The 21954-nt window shown below is 40.3% G+C and overlaps 1 protein-coding gene across 1 annotated transcript in view; it reads right to left on the bottom strand.

Annotated features, from left to right (window-relative positions):
• The window catches only part of LOC139731513 (apolipophorins-like), a 52284-nt gene that overhangs the window by 6135 nt on the left and 24195 nt on the right, over positions 1-21954 (bottom strand). Inside the window, exons 23-43 of the mRNA XM_071642397.1 lie at positions 21541-21780; positions 20964-21221; positions 19690-19892; positions 18860-19024; positions 17160-18240; positions 15869-16371; positions 14883-15218; positions 14174-14293; positions 13133-13326; positions 12082-12202; positions 10858-11032; positions 9531-9715; positions 8770-8997; positions 8148-8291; positions 7094-7358; positions 6417-6616; positions 4753-5130; positions 2939-3431; positions 2023-2237; positions 1014-1239; positions 513-718 (exon numbers count right to left, since the gene is read on the bottom strand). Coding sequence (XP_071498498.1) covers positions 513-718; positions 1014-1239; positions 2023-2237; positions 2939-3431; positions 4753-5130; positions 6417-6616; positions 7094-7358; positions 8148-8291; positions 8770-8997; positions 9531-9715; positions 10858-11032; positions 12082-12202; positions 13133-13326; positions 14174-14293; positions 14883-15218; positions 15869-16371; positions 17160-18240; positions 18860-19024; positions 19690-19892; positions 20964-21221; positions 21541-21780 — 5936 coding nt within the window. The remainder of the gene's footprint in view (positions 1-512; positions 719-1013; positions 1240-2022; positions 2238-2938; positions 3432-4752; positions 5131-6416; positions 6617-7093; positions 7359-8147; positions 8292-8769; positions 8998-9530; positions 9716-10857; positions 11033-12081; positions 12203-13132; positions 13327-14173; positions 14294-14882; positions 15219-15868; positions 16372-17159; positions 18241-18859; positions 19025-19689; positions 19893-20963; positions 21222-21540; positions 21781-21954) is intronic.

Here is a 21954-nt window from a genome sequence, read left to right as displayed (position 1 = left end):
ATTCTTCACGATCACAGATTGCTAGTGTTTTTCTGACCTTCAGACATTTCTATGAGCAGTCTCTTCACCAAAGTTGACTACTGAAAAAGTGGAAATTTTTGCGGTGTTGAAATTTTTCACGCATTTTGCGCAACCAGAAACTAGCACGAAAATAAAAGTAGTGAATATTTTTGCTTGAAAAATGTTCCAGTAGTTTCTGTCTTGATTCCGCAGAATAAAAAACACACAAAACTCTTTTTGCCTGGCCGAGCGCTAAAAATTAATCAGGCAAAAATATCCACTTATACAGTAATTCATTTAACCAAATGGAGGAATCTATTGATTTGTTATTGCACTAATGTCCTGAAAGGTTTACAGGCAAAGTTTTCTGACACTTGGATGAATAATTGACCTGCTTTACAACTATCTCCTTCTCTATCTACATCTATTACTCGTAACTGTTTCATTACCTGAGAGCCAGTTTAAAACACTCTAAATAAAATGAGTAGATCTGGGACATTCTGAATTCTTACAGTGCTGTGACAGCGGGCAACAGGAGAGCAGTTGTCCAAGAACATGTTGGCGCATTCCTGGTTGTCTGGGTTCAGGGGGTCAAAGTCCACGGCACTCTCCATCTGTGGGATGACCCTGTTGATGTCGGAGGACACCTCATCCAGACAGTTCTTGCCCACCTTCCATGAATCCGCAAAGGCTGTGATGTTGGTTTGCACCTCGTTGTCTGCATCAAAACACATATTTGATATCTCCCTTTAACATCAATTTCCAACAATTGAGATATTTGAAACCACAACTCAGCAACATATGCACTGAATTTTATGTGTACACATTATCTGAAACATCGAAATGCATATAATCATACATGTCAAACTATCTATATATTATCTGAACATTAAAATTCTATTGAACTCATATCTAATTTGCATTTATCTCACTGATATCATGACATTAGAGCAACATAAGTAAACTACATGAAGCAGTCATAGCTTGTCACAACTTCACATCTTGTCACGTACCTGGGGTCTTCAAATCATCGTACTGTTCGTAGTTGAAGTTGCCGAGGAGACCAGCGGTCCTGGCGAAGTACCTGCCCTTGAGGACCATGAAGCAGACGTCGTGTTGCAGCTTGCAGCCGATGGTGACGCCGTGGGCGTTCTTCAGGAAGACGGCATCTCCGAGGCGAAGCACCACGGTGTCGTCCACCTGGAACGGGAGCTCGCGAGGCTGGCGATCGACGAGGACCTGCGGGGAAAGATACAAAATCGTCTCCAGTCAGACAAGGACCCAGAAATCATGCAATGACACGTCTTCGACTTTCGTTCATATGATGGATGTCAAACATCTTGGGAGCCAAAGGCAATCTTTTTTTAATGTTTGTTTCTTTGTTTGTTTTTTGTTTGTTGTCGGTTTGTTTGTTTGTTTTTTCTTACTGAAGGTTAAAGAGATAGCAACTGAGTAAGGGAAACTTCTGGACCATTAAAACTTAGTCTGATAAGACTGACTTGCCTTAACTCGTCGAGGACAGACTGATTTTGCTACAACACACATTTCCCATAGACACCTGCCTGAGTATACTCGGGACTCGTCCTCAACGGGTTAAAGTTCATACGTAAAATCTTGAAAATTTCTGTTTTCTTTGCTCAGAAGAAATTGTGCCTCGGGTTCAAATCCTAATATATCTGACTGTTATTATTTTAAAGTTATTCAGCCAGGAATAACACTACAATGTACACTTTTATTGCAGAAAAATTTTATTTTCGTCGGCTTTTTGTATATGATCAAAGGAAACTATGAGGTGATGACATCATCAGCTTTGGACTTACTTGCATATTCCTATCAGCTGTTTGAAAACTGCATTGCAAAAATCAGTAATACTTAATGTTATAACTTTCCTAATATTCATCCAATTTTGATCAAGTTTTCTCTCTTGTGTTTATAAGATTTCTTTTCAGACTAACTTCAAACTGGTCTGGAATCGCCCATTAGCACATTGGCATCACACAAAATTATTTCCCCTTCACTCACGCTGCCATCTGATTTGATGCTGAAGGTCGTTGAGTTGATCATGAACATCATGTTCCTGATGGGGATCTCAGCCTCGCGGTCGTAGTCAACGATTGCAGAGAAGTCGTTCTCGTGCACGAAGTCCTTTGCCAGGAGGTAGCCGCACTTGCCAGAGAAGTCGTAGAACTGCTGGTCAAAGGTCATGTAGTGCTGTGCGCCAATCACAAGGGCATTTGCTGAAAAAAACAACAACAACGACAACAGAAGATTAAACAAATGACAATTAAGTTGGTACATCAGGGCCCCATTTCATAAAAGATGTTAGGATGGCAACTCTTGCTGGAATGGCAACTTCCAATAGCAACAGCCAATCAGGAAGCTGGATTCTTGTCATTGTCATGACAATTGCCATTCCAGCAAGAGTTGCTATCATATTAACTCTTTATGAAACGGGGCCAGATGCTAACAAGCATTATATCATAAACATCATGTTATATGATTTTGGCCTGCTCTCAGATTCTCGAATAACCACAAGTCATGACATCCATATGTCTCCAGCCCCCTTCACGGTGGAGGCACAAGGATGCTTGTTTTTCAAAAGAACTAAACTAATCATTAAACCCTCTCTCCCCTTCAATTGCATGCATTATTACAGAAGCATTCAATTCTGTCCAATCCATACTTATTTTCTGAAGCAATAGAGCATCACTTTCTTTTGAAGTAAAGACAAGCGTGTTTGCTGAAAAACTCATTATGCAGTCCTGGGGCCCATTTCATAAAACTTCTTATAAGTGACAACTGCAACATTTCTGTGACAAATTCGCTCTTAACCAATCAGATGCAAGCATTTCAGTACCTACCTTATAACAACTGTGACAACTTGTCATTGATAACACGTTTTATGAAACGGGGCCCTGGGATGTGCTTCTCATTTTACCTTTGAATGGTGGAATGAGCTTCCTAGGGCATGTAGCCTTGGAAATGGTGCTGCTAATCTGGTTGTAGGCCCCACACACCGCCTGCTTCATTCTGCCGTACATCCTCTCGATGCTGCTCACGTCCATCTGCCTGCCGAGCTCCTCCATGAAGGAGCGTTGCTGCTCCGTGACTTCCTCCATGCGGTAGCTTGGGAAGAACGGCCTGGAGCGCGGGAGGGCACGGTCCTCGAACCGCTCCAGGAGGGGCCTGACGCGGGTCTCGATCGTCTCGCGGGCCCTCGTCTGAAGGCGCTCCATGATCTCGCGGAAGTATGTGCTGTTGCTGCTGAACTGCTCCTGGAAGCGTTCCTGATACTTGCTGAGGAGACTCCGCACGTTCAACTCGGAGGCAAGCTTCTTGAGGGCAGAAACATTGAAGTTAGACAGGTTCCTTGGGAGGGCATCCAAGAAGGGTGCAGTCAGGTTCCTCACTGCAGTCATGTTCTTCCAATCCTTTAGGCAAAAACAAAAAACAAAAACAAACAAAAAAACACATGGCACAGTTACTCATCAATAATGATGACATGGAGAACAAAATCTTTTGACTCTCATACATTGATTAGCTTGATACAATATTGATATTGATTAATCTTATTACATCCTACGAACACCAAAATCATGTCTCTAGCACCCTTTGGTGCAGAGGTATGAGAGAGAGAGAAAAAAAAAAAAGAATTCTTTTTCGTTATAGACCGTATTGACACACAGTCTTGTCTTACCAGTTTCTGATTACACACTGAAAATGAGTGGACAAGGATGAGTAACAGTTTAAGTTTTTCATCACTTGCAATGCCCAGTACTTGGGAAAACCAAACCAAACTGACAGACATCATCACAATTAAAGGTCCAGTTGACCTTTGGGAGCTGTGATTTTTAAAGATGTTCAAGATATCACATTTGATGCATATGTGAAGATCTGTTGTATCACGAAACATCCTGCGATATAAAATTTTTGCGATAAAGCCTAAAATGTAAGGAGAAAAAAGTATTTTCCTCAATAAACCATAACTGTAGACGGTTTAGTCTGGCAGCATTCTTATTATAAGTATTGTTAACATTTTGTGTTTTTAACAATACATAACATCGATTATATAGATTCAAATTTTTACAGTGGTTGTTTCTATCCTTAACTCACATTTTAAACGACATTAAAGCACTAATGCTGGGTTTTTGTTTATCTGCAAATGGTAAATTATGACTTTAAAGTAAAGCAGACATCAAAATCACCAAACCACTTCCTCTGAGCCAAACCACACAAACAGAAAAGGTAATGGGCATGAGAAAGGGAGGAGGTGGTTTAATTACAGTAAATTTGTTTTTGTCTAGATGCTGCTTCTATACAAAACACTTAAAAGCACTTGGTGGTGCCACAGACAATTTATTTCACATAGTTGCAAGAATGACGATGTGATAGCTTCCAACAAACCTGAGTATCATACCACGATGAACATCAAAGAAGCTTCACATTGATACTTAAAATCATTTAAGTACAGAAACTATCATCATTCATGCTGCTGGACAAAAATTAAATCATAATATCAAACAAACTGTTGGCATTGTAGGTAAGTTGTCTCTCCATTTTATTATCAGACAATATATCTAAATTTACAGACATTCCATACTAAACCTAAATCATACTAAAAGAAATTCTTTGCGAGTCCCCTCCCCCCCCCCCCCATATGCATGTGCAAAATTAAGACTTTGGAAGGTTTTTTTAAGGAAACCTCAGTCAATCACTATTCACCCTAGTGCTGCGTGTCCCAGAGAATCTCACCTGCAAGAAAAACCTGAACATGATTTCTCCGTTCTCGAGATCAAATTTGGTCAACTCAAAGGTGCCATTGAAGACCTTCTTCAGGAAGTCCAAGGTCTTGTTCAACCCTCTGGCGAACCTGTCATCAGTGAAGATGGCATTTTCAACAGTGCTGCTCACGGACTGAGAAGTGATTTCTTCTTGGGCAGGCACGATAGCCATGGAGGAGTACTTCTTGTTGAAGTTTGCCAGGGCTGCTTGGATTCTTGCAAGGTCCATGTTGCTGGACACATCGGGGGTAGCACGGCGGGATCGGAGGGGCATTTGCACAACAGCTGTGTAAGGAGCAATCAGTAACTCCAAAAAGGTTGTCATCTCTACCAGAAATTCTCCAACCCCCTGGGGAAAGAAGAGAGACCAGCATGTATCGGATGGCTTTGCTTCAATGGTTGACTTTGTTGTGCATGCAAGAAACATCGCTTATTTCTATCTGTCTGAATGAATACAAATTCTTCAGGACCTGACTTAACCCTAACCAGGCCGGGCCGAGATCTTGGCCATCGCTCATGCAATCGCCATGAAAATTGGCACATACATTACCTGTGGCATAATCTACCAAACTATACCAAAAAAAATGGAAATTTTCATCATAATAACTAATTATATTAATATATGCATAAAATCATACTTTTTGCTCTAAATCAGAAATTAAAGCTCCTAGAATCCTAATTTTTGGTGATAACATTCTTTGTAGCATTCCTAACAATGTACATGAAAAAAAAATCTGGAATCAAAATCAATTTCTTATGTATTTTATTGTTTTATGAATTTCTTATGTATTTCGTTGCTTTCTCAACCTTTTGTTTTATCATTCTTTTTTCTCAAAATTTATGACAGAACCTATTTAAAGCATAATTATGCTAAAATTAATTGGTTTCAGCCTATGAAAGTGAAAATAATCATATCTTTATGAATAAGAAGAGAAAACTCCATTTGCATAGACTTTATACACAAAATCACGTTTTTGAGCCATTTTCGGTCTGACAGGCATGCATAAAAGGTCGCGCAACGTCGTAACGGTATGCGTGATTTTCGCAAAAATGGTGTCAAAAGATGGGCGAGACTTGAAAGTAAAAAGTCAGCGAACGGCGCGGTCAAAAAATTTGGCGTGGCGGAGTAGTCGCGAAAAATGTCAAGGGGGGGTTGATTCAACCCAACAACCCCCCCCCCGCCTTTATAGGGTTAAAGGAATAGTAAAGTATTGGTAAAGATAAAGATTGGGCTTTTAACCCATTGAGGCCAACCCCGGGTATACTCGAGCGGGGTCTATGGAAATTGCGTGTTGTAGCAAAATCTGTCCATCCTCAACGGCTTTACTTTTTGCGAGATACAAAGAAACCCCTTAAGAAATAGTACAGAGCATACCACTTTAAAGAGGAATTCATATTTTATTTGATGAAAATCGGTTTTACAATGGCTGAGACATCCATAAAAAAATTAAGACAAAGTGATCATAATGAAAGGTGGGCCAAACCTTTTATTAGGATCACTCTGTTTTTTGGATATCTCAGCCATCTTAAAACCAATTTTCATCAAATAAATGATTAATTTCTCTGGGAACTACATGTTCTTTAATACATTGTATTTCATCCCACCCCGCCCCTAACCCATGTGCCACCACTTACTCGGTTCAGAGATGCCTTGAGCTCAACTGCCATAGAGCTGAAAGGGGAGACGTCGGGTCGCTGGAAGGCCTCCAGTTCTCTAAGGATGTTCTGTTTCCACGACGACACAGTCTCATTCAAGTTTCTCCTTGACGATGCCACGTCTTCCCGGATGTGTTCAATGACTGCACGTGCCATGTCTTGCTCCTCTGACAAAACCCCTGAAAGGTATACGTATGTTATATGATCACGGTCAATAGGGCGTATGCAATCATTGTGGACTGCCATCGGCCTATCAGCGATGTGCATATATATATGCTGTTGCAGTAGTGACTGCAATAATTTCAACAGACAAAAATTGCAAACATCTCTGTAAAAGAAGGAGTTATTGATAAAAACTTAGTGTACCAGCTCTTCTGAAGACCCATTGAACATTTTAAATACACTGTACTTCTGTTTACCCTGCCCATATGGCTGATTCCAAGCGAATCTGATGAAAATGCATGACATAATTACAACAGTCATTTTTCAACCCCAAGACCAACTACTAAAAACTGCCATGAAAGCTACTACCATACCTCCACAGGTATCTATAGACATAATAACAGTACCACAAGAACATTCTACATTAAGAGGACATTAAAACTTCAATCGCTGCTTTGGATCCTTTGGGCATTGCATTATATTTTTTCACTCACCGATTCTCCTTGTGAATTCTGCTTCGATGCGTTCAGCAGTCGCAATTCTAGCTTGGCGAACTGCTGCAAAGCGCTCCGCAAAGAGCTCCCTCATGGGTCGCATGCGTTTCAGGCTGTCAGCCATTTGTTGGTAGAACGTCGTGTAGAATTCCATCTCGGCGCGGTCGCTCTCTTCAGTGTCAGACAGGATCAGGGCGGAAGCAGACTCAGATGCCCCGACTGTTCTCCAGTTGTTCACAAACTCGCTCCAGTCCTCCTTCACAGTCTGAATGCAGCGGAGAGAGATGATTGCCATGGAAACAGATTGATGCAGTCAAAATCTCATCCTGACCACATTCTGGCAACTTTTTTGTCCTCCACTTTCAGCAGGCAGGAGATGCTTCCACTTAAAAGTTTTTCTAACTCCCCCTTCAGGGTCCCATGGCATAAATCTATGGTGGCTTTACTTTCAATGGTAACCAGTGGTAACCATCAGTGATTTCTTGGCTTTGATTGGCCAAAGACTATCCTTGCTTTGGTAGCTACGACTACTTACAGAGTTATCATGAATTTAGTAAATTGCAAAGTTACCATTGTTTTATGCAACGGGGCCTTAGTGTTATGAGCAGCAATTTGACTTTTCGCACTTAACAGAAGATTTCAGCTGGCAGTTTCAGGTGACTGTTGTGATATCATTTTTTTTTTTTTCTTAATTTCCATAAAGGCTGCACACATGTATACTGTACTTCCACAGAAGTTGTAATGGACAGGATTGATTGCACTGGATTTATCACATATTGTTACACACTTGAATGATATGTTTGAGCTGACACTGCACTCCAGTTATAACGAATACAGGTGTTACAAAATTCTTGTTACAACAAAGTAAGAATTCTGGTTCCAAAATTTACCATCTATACATCTTTATACACTTTTCTTTTGGGCTTTAACAAAATTTTGATAAAACAGAAGAAAACAATCAGTTCCAAGAGCATCATTAAAACGGGAGCCACCTGTAACACATTTCGTGATATGGCAATATCATACAATCTTTGCAGGGTGATGGTGAACTCACCTCGGCAGAAGTGGGGCACTGACGCTTGAAGTATTCTGCGATGTCGGCAAACTGGGCCTTGAGTGAGTTGAAGGTGTGGATTCTGTCGTTCCTGGCTCTGACAAGGACTTCGTTGAGAGTCATGTTGAACATGATGAATTTCATCTAACAGAAAGAATAGAGACACGTACACAGCCTGCTTTCAGAATTTTCAAAAACTTTCATGACGACCACCTAACAATGCCACGGACAATTTGAATGAAGGAATGAATGAGTTGCCAATGGAAATTAGGGAGTTTACTGAAATTCTGTTAGTAGATGGAAATAGTAAATGACAAAACTGTTTTCTCCCAAAAATAACTTCCACATTGAAACACTTATGTCGGACCTAAAACAAAAAGCAAACACAGAAACTAAATTCCTTCCTAACCCAAACCCAAACTGCACTGGTCACACAAATCTGTATGCCACAAGCATATACACAAGATGTCATGGGAAATAATGTATATCTGGAAAGACAACACTTTTCATAATGGTCTATTAAGTGGTTCTAAGATCAATACAGCACTGGCAAGACACATTCATAGTAATATTGTGACAATTTGTATAAAAACAAGGCCTGATGAAGTTATATTGGGCGTACCGGGAAGCGTGCTACTTGAGCCAACAACAGTGGCTTGTTCAGGGTCCACTGAGTCTCCAGTTGTGTCTTCAGCAGCATCGCACTGCCAACAATGTCGGCGTTGGCGGCGACAAATCGGTTTCTATTGGCGATGATCCTCGCAGCGAGCGGCTCCCACTCGTCCATCACAAACTGCCTGGATTCGTCCATGTTGCTGCGCATCTGTGCCACCATATCCCGCACAGCAGCCTGTGTGATCACAAATCACAGAAAATCAACATCACTTGATTGACGTAAAGCTTTCACATTCTGGACCCTTTTCCACATAAAGCACGAATAGCACTTCAGGGTTACTTTGTTGTCTACAATGATTACACAAGCACACTGATTCTTGGCCTTTACAAGGTGTAAATGCTAAACAGCCGAGGCAAAGAAGTACTGCAGACCACTGTTTCACACATTTCACAAGACACTTATTTCTTTATACCTTGCCTCATGTAATAAATGTCTGTTCAACAAACAGTCCAATGATGTAGCATAAGAATGAATAAATAAAAAACTATTACAATAACTACTTCTTACAAATACTGCTTCAAACTGAAAAAAACAAACAAACATTAGAATATTAGTGTGAGAAGACGTCAAGTCCATCCTGCTACATGTAAATGGCATGATAACGATAGTATAAACAGTACCATAAGTCTTTCAAATGATGTGTTTCTACCATGTATCTCAGCGCATAAGAACTTAACAAACATATCATGCCATATGGCCATGTGTACCTTGAGATCCTCAGGCCAAGATGGCTCCCACATTATGTGTGTAGTCAGGATGGTAGTGTTGGACAGTGCCACGACAATGGATCCGTTGTGAATGAGTTGGCCTCTGTGAACCGTGTCCAGCTTGGCAAACACCGCTGTGTTATTTTCGTAGCCAGTGCTGAAGGTCCAGACATCTTGCATATTGTCTACAAAATTAGATTCATTTGATCAACTATGCTAAAACAATTACCACAATACATAATTATTTGCATGAAGATGAGAGATTCGTTCTTTGCCTATGCACAGTTAGCATTAATGCACAAAACATTTAGCTTTGTGAACAAAGTTTGAACGTGTTTACAGAATGTGTTCCCAGAAACACACACTGCATACCAGCAGATGTCCAGTGTCTCTGAAGCATCCTCATTAAAGGACAAGTTCACCTTAATAAACATAAGGTTTGAGAGAAAGTAGCAATATTAGTAGAACACATCATTGAAAGTTTGAGGAAAATCAGACAATCCGTTCAAAAGTTATGAATTTTTGAAGTTTTTGTGCAGTAACCGCTGGATGAGAAGACTACTGCAGTGTACGATGTCACATGCGTACAGTTGTACAACAATAGAATAAGGAAAATATAAAGAGAATTTCACAAAATTCCATCTTTTGAAAAAAGTACATATTCCCCTGACTCGTTACCGACAAATGTTATGGGTAATATTATTCCCCCTGCCTTTAGAAAGAGGCAAGCCAAGTGCTCTTTTATTATGCGAAAAAAGTGAAAATATGTTGAATTTTCTTATACATTTTCTTTATACTGTTGTACGCAAATGACTCACAAGCTGTAGTAGTCTCCTCATCCAGCGGTTCCAAAACAAAAATTTTAAAAATTCATAACTTTTGCATCGATTGTCCAATTTTCCTCAAACTTTCACTGATGTGTTCTACTAATATTGCTGCATTCTCTCAATCCTTATGTTTACGAAGGTGAACTTGTCCTTTGAAAACACAACATTTGCATCTTTTGTACCTAATGGGTCAATGGTCTTGTGTCACAATGATACAAGCATTTCAGGAGGACATAGTGTAGGATAATTCATGGAATGCATTGATTCAAGTTTTCATACAACATTCATAACAATTTCACGACACATACATTTGAATCAAGTGTTATGAAACTGGCACACAATTTTTTTATTTTTTTTTATTTCTGGAACACTCGTATTGAAATCAAATGGAATTCAGAAGTAAATTAATTGTTCCAAATATCAAAAAAAACAAACTGAGCCAACTTCAATAAGAGTTTGCTGTTGAGAGGGTGGATGGACAGGGTGATTGCAACTCTCACCTGGATTGTACTGGACAGCGACGGTCAGAATCCTCTGGGGCTGGTCAAGGTGGAGTTTGTGGAATGTTTCGTGATTTTTGTACACACTGCGCAGCGAGAGGTTGTACACGTGACCTGCATCTGTGGTGCCATTGACAAAGTTGAAGCTGAGCGCATAGGAGTTGGCATCCGTGTACTGTCAAAACAAACGACAACAGCTTCCCCGTTACACAACATGGGCCAACTCTGGCTCTGCCTTGTGGTAACGGTGACATGATAACAACTGACAGTGAGAACTAGCCACATGGCACCTAATCGTCCCACGCATTGCCTTAATAATATCCAGTGGCTGTCATGCCTCTGGCATTCAAAGAGAAAGAAAAAATGAAGAATTGTCACAAGATGTTCAGTCAACAAAATTTGATTTGGCTTTGTATTTGGTGACAGCCTCATCGGGTATTAAAGAGATGAGTCATCTGAAACAGGTTTTGAGTAAAAATTGCGCAAAAAGCATGGCGGTGCGTGACTACACCCTCAGACTAGAATTCAGTACAATTTCTAATCATTGTGACCTTTTGTCTACGAAATACGAAGGGTCCAGCCACTGATGTAATTGATCACACTTGTGGCCCTGCATTGGAAAGGCTCACTGTGATACAAGCCTGAGAATAAATTGATAGATACACAATGACTAGATAATGTGGTCAGGTCCAATGACATTTTTCTATCTTTTCTATAGACATGGGAGACACAGTTTTCGCTATCAATCGTGACACTCTTATTACTCTGATGTGACTAGCCTATTCTCATGCTCGGGATTATGTCACTTCCGGTACAGCCAGAGCAAAGACAAACAGCTTGTCTGTTCAGTACATGTGCTGAGCTGGAGTGTGAATTGAAGGGAGTCAGTGCATGCATGCAGTGTATGAATCTACGTGGTGATAAAAGAGACATGGTGTCCGCGTACAGAAACCTCACTCTACCATTCTTTTCTGTAGTTTATTATCAACAACATTTCTTGTGGTTATCAGAAATATTAAGATGTACCATATCTGATGGTTTCATGGAATTTCAAAGCCAATTCTGGAAGAGAAGTAGATAATTTCATCTTTAAAAATGTGCCAATCATGAGTTAGTTTTCACTCCACCCGATCATGGGTTTGTTTTCTCTCCAGCTACCATTAGATACCCAGATGTCCGACCATGAGAATTATGGAATTGCCATCACTTTGTCCTCTGACTCACCGATAAATCAATGCCCGTCTTGTTCAGTGAAAGGGTGATCTCTGGTTGGTACCTGTTAATTCCAAGCAGTATGTTGTTCTCAAGAACCAACCGAAGAAGGTTTTCCTCCTTAGTGTATGTCCTGGGGATCAGAGAGTCACAAACCCAAGTCAAAATGAAACACAACATGTTACTTGCCTGATCCATCAATTGTGTGGTGAAGAAGAAATCTTATGATTTCCATTCAATGGCCTGGCAGCCATTGTCACCATATTTTGAAAGCATGCCTCATCTTACTTTGGTGGCATAATGTGCTGAATTTCAAACACTTTTTTTTCTAGCATCTTTGCATCTGCAAAGTCATTTTTGGTGACCTAAAGATGACTTACACAGAGTTTTATGCTTTACCTAAAACATAAACACAATCTTTGGTCAATATGTGAAGTGATATGACATGCGTCACTGAATGAGGCAGAATATATTGGCATTTAAATGTTCATGTTCACAAAGGGAATCATTTCTATCAACAACTTGTGGTATGCAATGCCAAACACACAGTGTCAAGCATTTGAAATGGTTACTCCTCAGAGGGTACAAGGGGGCAAAAGGATCTACAAGGGGATACAAATGGGTACAAGGGGGTACAAGGATGTGCAAGGGGGTACAAGCTAGGGTGTTGACTTAAGTCCTGTTTAATTTTGAGAGCAGTGATTAAAAAAATTTCCAAGATATCAAACTTGATGCATACATGTATGTGTACGTAAGTTGTATCACAAAACATCCTACCATATAAGAATTTTGCAATAGAACCTAAGGAGATATCACTATTTTTCTCCATAAACCATAACTGTAGATGGTTTAGTCTGGAAACAATTTAATCGTAACCATTGTTCACATTTTGTGTATTTAACAATACTTAACATTGATTATACATATTCAAATATTTACCTTGGTTGTTTCTATCCCTAACTCATATTTTAGACCTATTTTGAAGCATTAATGATGGGTTTTTAATTCAGCTGCAAATGTTAAGTTATGTCTTTAATAGGGAAATGCATGAACAGTGACTGACCCTTGAATACGGATGTCAATGGCGTTGATCTCGTGCTTGAAGGTCAGAGTCAACCCATGACCACCAGAGTTCTCCGTAACCTCGATGCCTGCAGAGATTTTCTCGTCTTCATCGCGAGAGTAAGTGATGGCCAGGTCAGCATCCAAGAGGGCTTCCTCACCATTGCAAACCAGGCTGGTCTGTACACTGATGGGCTGCAGAGTTCAGAGTTCAAAGGTCAAAGTTTCAATCAGTACATAAACTTTGCAGCTACAAATTTTGAGACAAAACGGGAAAAGGATTTCACACTGAAAGGATTTTCACCAGACACTGGTGACAGAACTAATAGGCCACCTGGTAAGCTGGAAAAAAAAATGTACATGTACCTAGTCAAAGAAAGAATAAACAAATAAAAATGTTACAACAGGCACTTATCAAACATAAACAGGATATGATGTGCATATCAATTGTCTTAGTTTACACATAGAAATTTGTACGCAAAAACCAATCATGATAAAATTTTCTAAGGATCTTTGGAAGCAAGTTACATTTGCTAATGTTAAGCAGTTACTTTGAATGGATGAGAGAACAGCATTTAGTTTCCCATGGGATACCACCTTGACATGATTTCAGATTTTCATATCTGTTGCATGCTTTAATTGTGATGACACATCTGTATGTAATGCTCCATTTGAAATCCACTGATTGCTAGTTATAATTCCATACTTGTTTTATTTGTTATTTTTTACTTCACAGACAGGTACAAGTACCTCTTCTCTCAGGCATTATTAGGTATCAACTTATAATGCAGAATGAAATGTCAATGCTCAGTTGCTTTTTTTTTCTCAGCATCAAATATCATTTCTCTATTAGGTGATTTAAAACAATATGACAGCTGTCTGCATAATCTATAAAGTACCAGTTATACAGAACAAAGTTTTGTAAATTGCTTCTAGTGACAGTGCATCAAGTCAGGTGATCAGTGATGAACCTTCATACATTCTCTCATCGAAGATGATATCACTCCCCCAGAGAAGGATTGAAACATTCCAGCTCCTTTACCTCTTTGTTGGCTCTTGTTACAGTGACACCAAGTTGGTGGTTCTTCATAGAACCCATGCTGGCATTTTTGTAGTCACTTTCGATGGTCAACAATCTGCCCATCTCTCCATACACAGTCATCTGAAACAAGAGATGGGTAAATATGTATAAATGATATACAATGTATGTCTGTACGTATGATATAATATACAATGTATACAAGCATTATACTTGTGGCAATTTACATGACAGTTTTGTGTGAACATCTTACTACTAAGTACAGGAAATGTGTACATATGGACTATAAGAGAATTACACGTTTTAACTGGGCACTGCTAGAAAACAGGTGTATTGATTGTGTGAACTTTCTACTTGTAATTATAGGTAATGCTTGCACTAGCCGTGTGAGAATTCATAATCCAACCAAGAACTCCAGAGAATATTCTTCATGAACAAATCCATTCAAAAAAGTTGAAAGGTAATGTGTAGTGGAAGCAGTCATTAAGGAATTTTTCAACAACACCAGAACAAGAGATGTGGATATTACTCAATGATATTTAAGCATTTCTAAGGCATTTTGCATTACTTGGAAACTGGGGATATCCCTAGTTTAGAAGATCCCTGATTTGTAGATATGTTGTAAGCAATTGTCCCCGATTAACACCAATTACAAGGAAACACAAAGAAACACCAATGAGCAAAAGCACACTGCGCAGCCAACTAAACTCACATTACGGGAGCGATCGTAGCCATTGATGGCATCAGTCATGACGAGGCCATAGAGGTTGCCGAATCCAAAGACCCTGCCTGGGTTGATGATTTTCACCGACTCCTCTCTCTTGCTATCAGAGCTGACGGCTACGAGCTTCATGCTGATCATCTGGGTGGGTAGGAATTCGCCCCACATCACCGTGGTGTTGTGCTGGTAGGAGCTGCCCGTCTTGTGGCAAGAATCGTGGAGGGCGAACTGGCGCAGGCGAAGGTCGGGGTTTGTGGGCTGCTTCACGATCACGTGGGTGATGCTGGTATCCTCCATCGATCGATCGTTGCTGAACGCAAAAGAAAACTGGAAAAAGACAAGAGAACCGGTCAAATACAAGTACAGAAAAAATGAAGATAAAAGAACATTCAAATAATCTAACATTTTTTAAAGTCTTATGCACATTTTCTTGTAACACTTTTTTAATATTGAAGACTGTTTTTCAACTATCACATAAACAATGAAAAAAATTAAAAACTGACTAATCGGTAAACATAAAAATAAAACATCTAAAATCAAGCTGATCTCGTAATAATTATTAAAAGCAAGACAAAACTGCATCAAAAAAAAGGCAACGCAGATGAGTAAACATTAAACAAGATTGCTTAAAACATTTTCTGCTGTCTTGTGACTTGTAGTTTAAGGATGGTTTCATTTTAGTTTAACACCTATGTAACCATCATGTCATAAGAGGCATTGCATAAAAATATATTGTTTGATATATATTGTACAATGTAAATTGCCAGAGAGGAAATCTGCAACAGACTTCGTTAATGTCCACAGATCCTCCGGAAACCAAGCATTACAGGACATCCTACACTCTGTTCAAAAGATCATTTCCAGACAATGTTAGATAGGTGCATGTCCATTGAGTTTATAAATAATTTGAAAGCAAGCTATCACTGCCAGTAGAAAATGCTACCAGGAGACGAAAAAAATAGCAAGTTGCAGATTACCTCCTGCTGGTAGTTGACACTCAGTGAAGAGTTCAGCGACGTGACTGTCTCAGTATTCAGGAAAATAAGATTTGCTACAGTGGCGTAGCCGGGCACATACTCGGAACGCACATCCAGGACAACGTTCCTTGCACGTGGGGAGCGAGAGGTAGAGATACTGATGTCGAGAACATCTGTGGTGTTCTGCCTAAGGCGACCAGAGAAGGAAATGCCATCGCTGAGGTTGGACACCGCGAAGTCCGCCTCAAGAACATGGCCCATCACGTTGGTCCTCTGCATGTGGCTCACTGACACAAGTTTGTTGTGGGCTGATCTCACCACACTGGTAGTAGTGTTCTGCATGAGGACGGGCTCAGAGTCCTTCAGAATAGTGACGTTGCGGTGGCGATTGGCACTGCTGTCATAAACGAGCTCGTATGTGTGATCTGGCAACGTCAGGTAAACCTTTGACTGGACATTGTCCTCTACTACATCCTGACTTATGCCAGTGGTGACTTCAATGCCTGCAGGAATTCAAAGTACCAGAAATATTCAATATATTAAACCTTTGGGAACAGTGATATAAAAAATGTTCAAGATATCACTTTTGATGAATAAGTGTAGGTCAGTTGTATCACAAAACATCCTACCATATACAAGTTTTGCAATAAAGCCTAAAATATAAGGAGATATAACTATTTTTTCATTAAACACCAGCATAAAGTGCCAGTATAAATGCAATTATTATTTTTATTCATTATCATCATCATCATCATTATTATTATTATTATTATTATCATTATCATTATTATCATTATTATTGTTATCAATTTCAAGAAACATTTTTATTATAACTATTGCTCACATTTGCTATATCTAACAATACTTAAAATTGATTATACTGGTTCAAATTTTCACAATAGTTGTTTCTATCCCTAACTCACATTTCAGAACTATTTTAAAGCACTAATGATGGGTTTTTATTGCATCTGCAAATGGTAAATTATGCCTTTAAAATTATGTCCCCTACAGACTGCCTCAAATCAAAACCCATCCAGAAATTCACCGACTTGTACATGAAAATGAGTAAGCATATGCTATTCTAACTTGTCATATAAAGAATGTTGGCAATAAACATGTGGTACGTTAAGAGACACTGAATTAACACAAAAAATGAACATCTGTTCTTCATGTCTTGGATAATTCTTGAAAGGACTAAAACCACTAAAGGAAAACAGAGCAAACTGTATATTACATTAAAGGTTGAATTGACTTAATTCTTAAAGAATGTCTGAAACAGAAATGCTCTCACCATTGAATGATCCTGTGATTTCACTGGCAATATCCATCATGGAGGGTCGGCCAACTGTGAGATAGTGCCTAACACTGGACTGGTGACGAGGTGCTGCAAGGACAAGGGAGGTCTTGTAGCTGAGCTGGTCTTCGCTGGTGGCGTTTCGCATAGCTAGGTCTACACTATATGTGATATCGCTCCTCCTGCCATTCGAGATGGTGAGGCTGAGGGTTCCGGATGGGACGCCACCTTCCAGCTTGCCCTGAGCCAGGGTAGTGACGTTCATGCTTTGCAAGGCGACGGTGGTCCTCAGGAGCCCCTCTCGCTTGGACTTGGAGGAGGTGTTCCTGAACTCAACCGTGAGGGCGTACGGTCTCAGACTGGGTGAGAGGCCGAGCAGGAGCTCCAGGTCGGCGTTGTTGTTGTTGGTGTGATCCCGAGAAAAAGAGATGTTGTAGCTGAATTCCTGAGGGGTGCTAAACATGGTCTTCCAGACGTCGCTGACACGGAGCAGTGTACTCTCCTCAGACTTTTGTAATGAGAACTCCTCTCTTCGCAGCATTTTCACCTCATCGTTCTTCTTCACAGTCTGTAGTCTGAACATGCTATCCTCTTGTTGTGAAGAGGAGTAGTGGTAGGCATAGCTGTTATCAGCACTATCCATGCACTGTAAGAGCAGGTCGTATCTTATAGGTCCGAACATCTCCTCCACTGTGAAATTCGAAACGAGCAATGCACCCATTTTGTTCTCCCCAGACCTGATCTGTGACATGACCATGGTGTAGGCTCCTGAGTTACGTACGCGCCAGGTGGTATTGGTGCCGTAGGAACAGAGACCCGGCATCTCCAAGTCGGCTCCCACCGATCCGTTTCTTGCCTCCGTCTCGGGTTCGTAGCGGAGCGAGACATTGAACAGCACCGCAGAGTCATCTCTGATGAGCAGGGAGGAGGACGATGAGACGTTCCTGCCACAGTCAGATGTCAAACTCAGGCTGTAGCTCTTCCCAGCAGCAGGATGGCTGTACTGCACTTCCAGGTCATTGTTGAACAGATGCAATTCTTGGTCGCGGCTGAAGGTCAAGTCGTGCCCCAAGGTTATCTGAAGTGAAACCGGCAAACAATTCTGATATCACCACAGTCAGAGAGGGAAAATCAAAGTTCAATAAATCCTGCCTGTGCACAACTACTTTCAACCGAAAACATTCCATCAGATGGTTCATCAATGTGGCAGTATTCTCAACAACAATGTTTGAATGCATACCTGCAAACCAAATCATTTAAGAAATAGAACGGAATGGGAGAAAATATTAACCCGTTGAGGACAGACTGATTTTGCTACAACACGCATTTCCCATAGACACTTGCCCGAGTATACTCGGAACTCATCCTCAACAGGTTAAAAAAGGAATTTTCACCCGTCTCCAATGCATCACTACCTGCAAGCGTTGACAGAAATAGAAACACACGATTGAATAAAGCTTTCTCTTTCATAAGAAATAGAAATATTCCCATCTAATGGGAACAACTGGCAGATGTGCTTTATATGAGAAATTAAACTCATTGCAACACTGCAGCGGCATTATTCACTCTTTGAGCTCATAATAATTCTAACAGCTTTCTGAACCACACTTCTTTCACCATCTACATGACAAACGATTGACAATCCAGACTCTATCCAAAAGAGTACTACTTCCCTTCCCCCCCCCCCCTATGCTTACTCTCTTATTTTCATCCGTGCAGTCGATGCCATCATAGCACAGTCTGAAGACGTCCCCATGCGAGCGGCCTGGAGTGAGGGTGAATGCTGAATCTGCGCGGAAGCTGAGTTCAGGATGATGGGGGAGGTTTAGCTCCAGTTTGCTGTTCCATGACAGTATCTGGCCCTACACAGAGAAGAAATCAACCAGTAACATCATTCTCCTAACTTATTCCAGTCATCACCATCAGCAACAGCAACCTCTTGGCATGAGATATCACAGTATTCCATTGTAGTAGGGCAATGATTAATTCACAAAAGCTCTTGTTAGAATTGTCAGAAATAGCTAACCGGCAAATAGGAAATTGGTTAAAGGGTGTGTACAGTTCTGGTCGAGGTGAGGATTTAGCTTTTAATGTTTTGCGAGATATTCAGAAACCACTCTGTGAGATGTCAAAGAGCATGCAATTCTAAGGGGTATCAAAAGTTTATATGATGAAAATCAGTTTTGAAATGGCTGAGATATCCAAAAACAAGGTGAAACAAAGAGATCCTAATAAAGTTGTGGCCTGTCGCCTTTTATTATTGTCACTTTTTTGGATATCTCAGCCATTTGAAAACCAATTTTCATCAAATAAATGTTGAATCCTTCTTAAAATTACATGCTTTTTCATATTTCATAAGAGGTTTGTTGTTATTTCACTTAAGAATGTTCAAAACATGAGTCCCCATCTCAACCAGTACTGTACAGTCCCTTTAAAACAGGATGCTTCCTCTTTTCTCTTAAATGGAATAAAAGGCCAAGATGTTTCTGTTTTGCTTAGTTCTTATCCTCATTTTGTTTCCACTCACCTCGCTGGTGGAATTCTGCAAGTCAAACACCACAGTGTAGGAGCGGACCGCATCTGTGCCATCGCCAACAGCCAGCATGTTGTTAAAGGTCACTGTCTGCTCAAAGCAGGATGCGGCGCCCTCTGCTGTCATGTTTGTGTAAGGGTTCAGCACACTGATGGTCCAGTAGGCACGGTTGATGTTCCTCTCAATTCCAGCTTCTCCTGCAATGATGAAATAAATAAATAAATGAATGAATCAATCAATCACTCAATCAATCAATCAATCAATCAATCAATCAATCAATCAATCAATCAATCAATCAATCAATCAATCAATCAATCAATCAATCAATCAATCAATCAATCAATCAACCAATCAATCAATCAATCAACCAATCAATCAATAAAAATAAATGAATAAATGGATAAATAAATAAATGAATAAATAAATAAATAAACAAATAAAACAAAATAAATGTACAGTAAATAACATACAAGGAAATGAATACATATGTATATAACTACACAAAAAAGTTGTTTGTTTGTTATCATAACTAAAAAGATGAGCACTTGACCAAAACATGCAGTCAACTGTGCAGTCTCCACTTTCTCATGCAATCACCATATTCTGCCACTAGTATGTGGACCTTCATCACCTTATTCTTCACATTTTTTTTTTGGAGGGTCAAACATCTTCACCACCCATCTCAAGGACTGACCTTCCATAAAAGGAAGCACTTCTCTTATCTCCTTCAATCCATTGCACCTTACTTTAATTACAGGACTCTTCCAGCCGGCGCTATGTTAGGAAAAATGATACTGTGCAATTGCAGTGACCATCACCCCTATTAGTTAAGGGAACTAATCAGTCATTCAGATCTATTCTTCTTTACAAATAACGTTACCACTGAAAATTCCTAGATTAATTGGTTTGTCTGTCTTCAGATAACAGTGACCTTTAAATGCCAGAACAGGACACAGACAACAGCCTAAAAGTACCTTTAAAAAGCCGTCAAAGTAAGACTGAGATGTTATTTACTGTTAAAGCCACATCAAGGTTGGTATTTTCACGAATTTTGCAAGTTCTGTGCTATTCACGAATTCAAAAATATGCATAAATATTACCTCTGATCCCGACATGAATGACACGATTGCATTCCTCCATTCAGCCATGCACTCCACAATTGCAAATTTGACAATCAACTTGCGTAATTGTCGGGGAAGTCCCGATTCGCGAAAAGTTAGACTCACTAAATACATGGCGGCCATATATAGAACATTGATTCTACTTACCAGTGAGTGTCAAGGACTTCTTGGCTCCTTTGACTGTGAGGTCCTTGAAGGCGACACTGTCCTGGGCTACGTCCACTGACCCGGCCAGCGAGATGCTGCCCAGCGTCCTAGTCCTCATACGGAAGAGAGGCGTAAACCTCTTGCCCTGAGAAATCTCCTCCTGCTGCAAGCCGAGAACCAGCCGGTAGAGCTGCCTCGTCTTATATGTGATATCTGTGTCCAGAGAATGCTTGGCTCCGGCCTGATTGGTCAATGTTGCTGAATATGAAAGCATGACAGGAACAGAAAAAAAAAATATCAACAACCTAAACTCACTTTACAGTAAGGGATACAAGGGCAGTAAACATTATTTGGAAATCCTCATATGAGGATCCTATCAAGAGTTGATTGTGATTTTTCCTTTTGAATATCACAATCTTTTGAGACATATGAAGACACTGCACTGTTGATCAAAGATTTCTTAGGCTAAATTTCCAGAGGCAGATTGTCAGGAAATCTGATATATGACATTCCAAATGCAATTAGTACTCCAACCTGGCATAGTGACAACAAACCACTCTCTGCCTTTCCAACTCACTTGTGAGGGAGATGAACTCAGTTTCGTTGATGTTAGTCACAACGTTGAGCACTTTGACTGGGTCATCGGGATGGCTGTCCAGCGAGGCTCCGATGTGGTATTCGCCCATGATGGAGGAGGCAGTCAGGTCGACGGTGTGGTGCCTCTCTTGCGATGAGGTCTGGAACTCTACACCAACTGGGATGGTCTCATCTATCATCGCTTGGAAGCCGAAGCTGGCGGCGCCCTCATAGTGCAAATCTGCAGGATGAGCAGAATTCTCTTGTTACTTTAATGCATCTTGGCTTAACCAGAACACCTCAATGTCATAGTTGTATTCAAGGAGTCTGTCCAGAAATCTTTTATCAAGGAATTTGCTGCATAAAGCCACTTGATGAGAACAGGAATTTCAACAACAACAACAAAAGTCCCTTT

This window comes from Diadema antillarum, unplaced genomic scaffold (assembly GCF_040938485.1).
Source record: "Diadema antillarum isolate AM-2024a unplaced genomic scaffold, OU_Dant_1.0 seq00000376_RagTag, whole genome shotgun sequence".
NCBI lineage: Eukaryota > Metazoa > Echinodermata > Echinoidea > Diadematoida > Diadematidae > Diadema > Diadema antillarum.
This window is presented reverse-complemented; position numbering and strand designations above follow the sequence as displayed.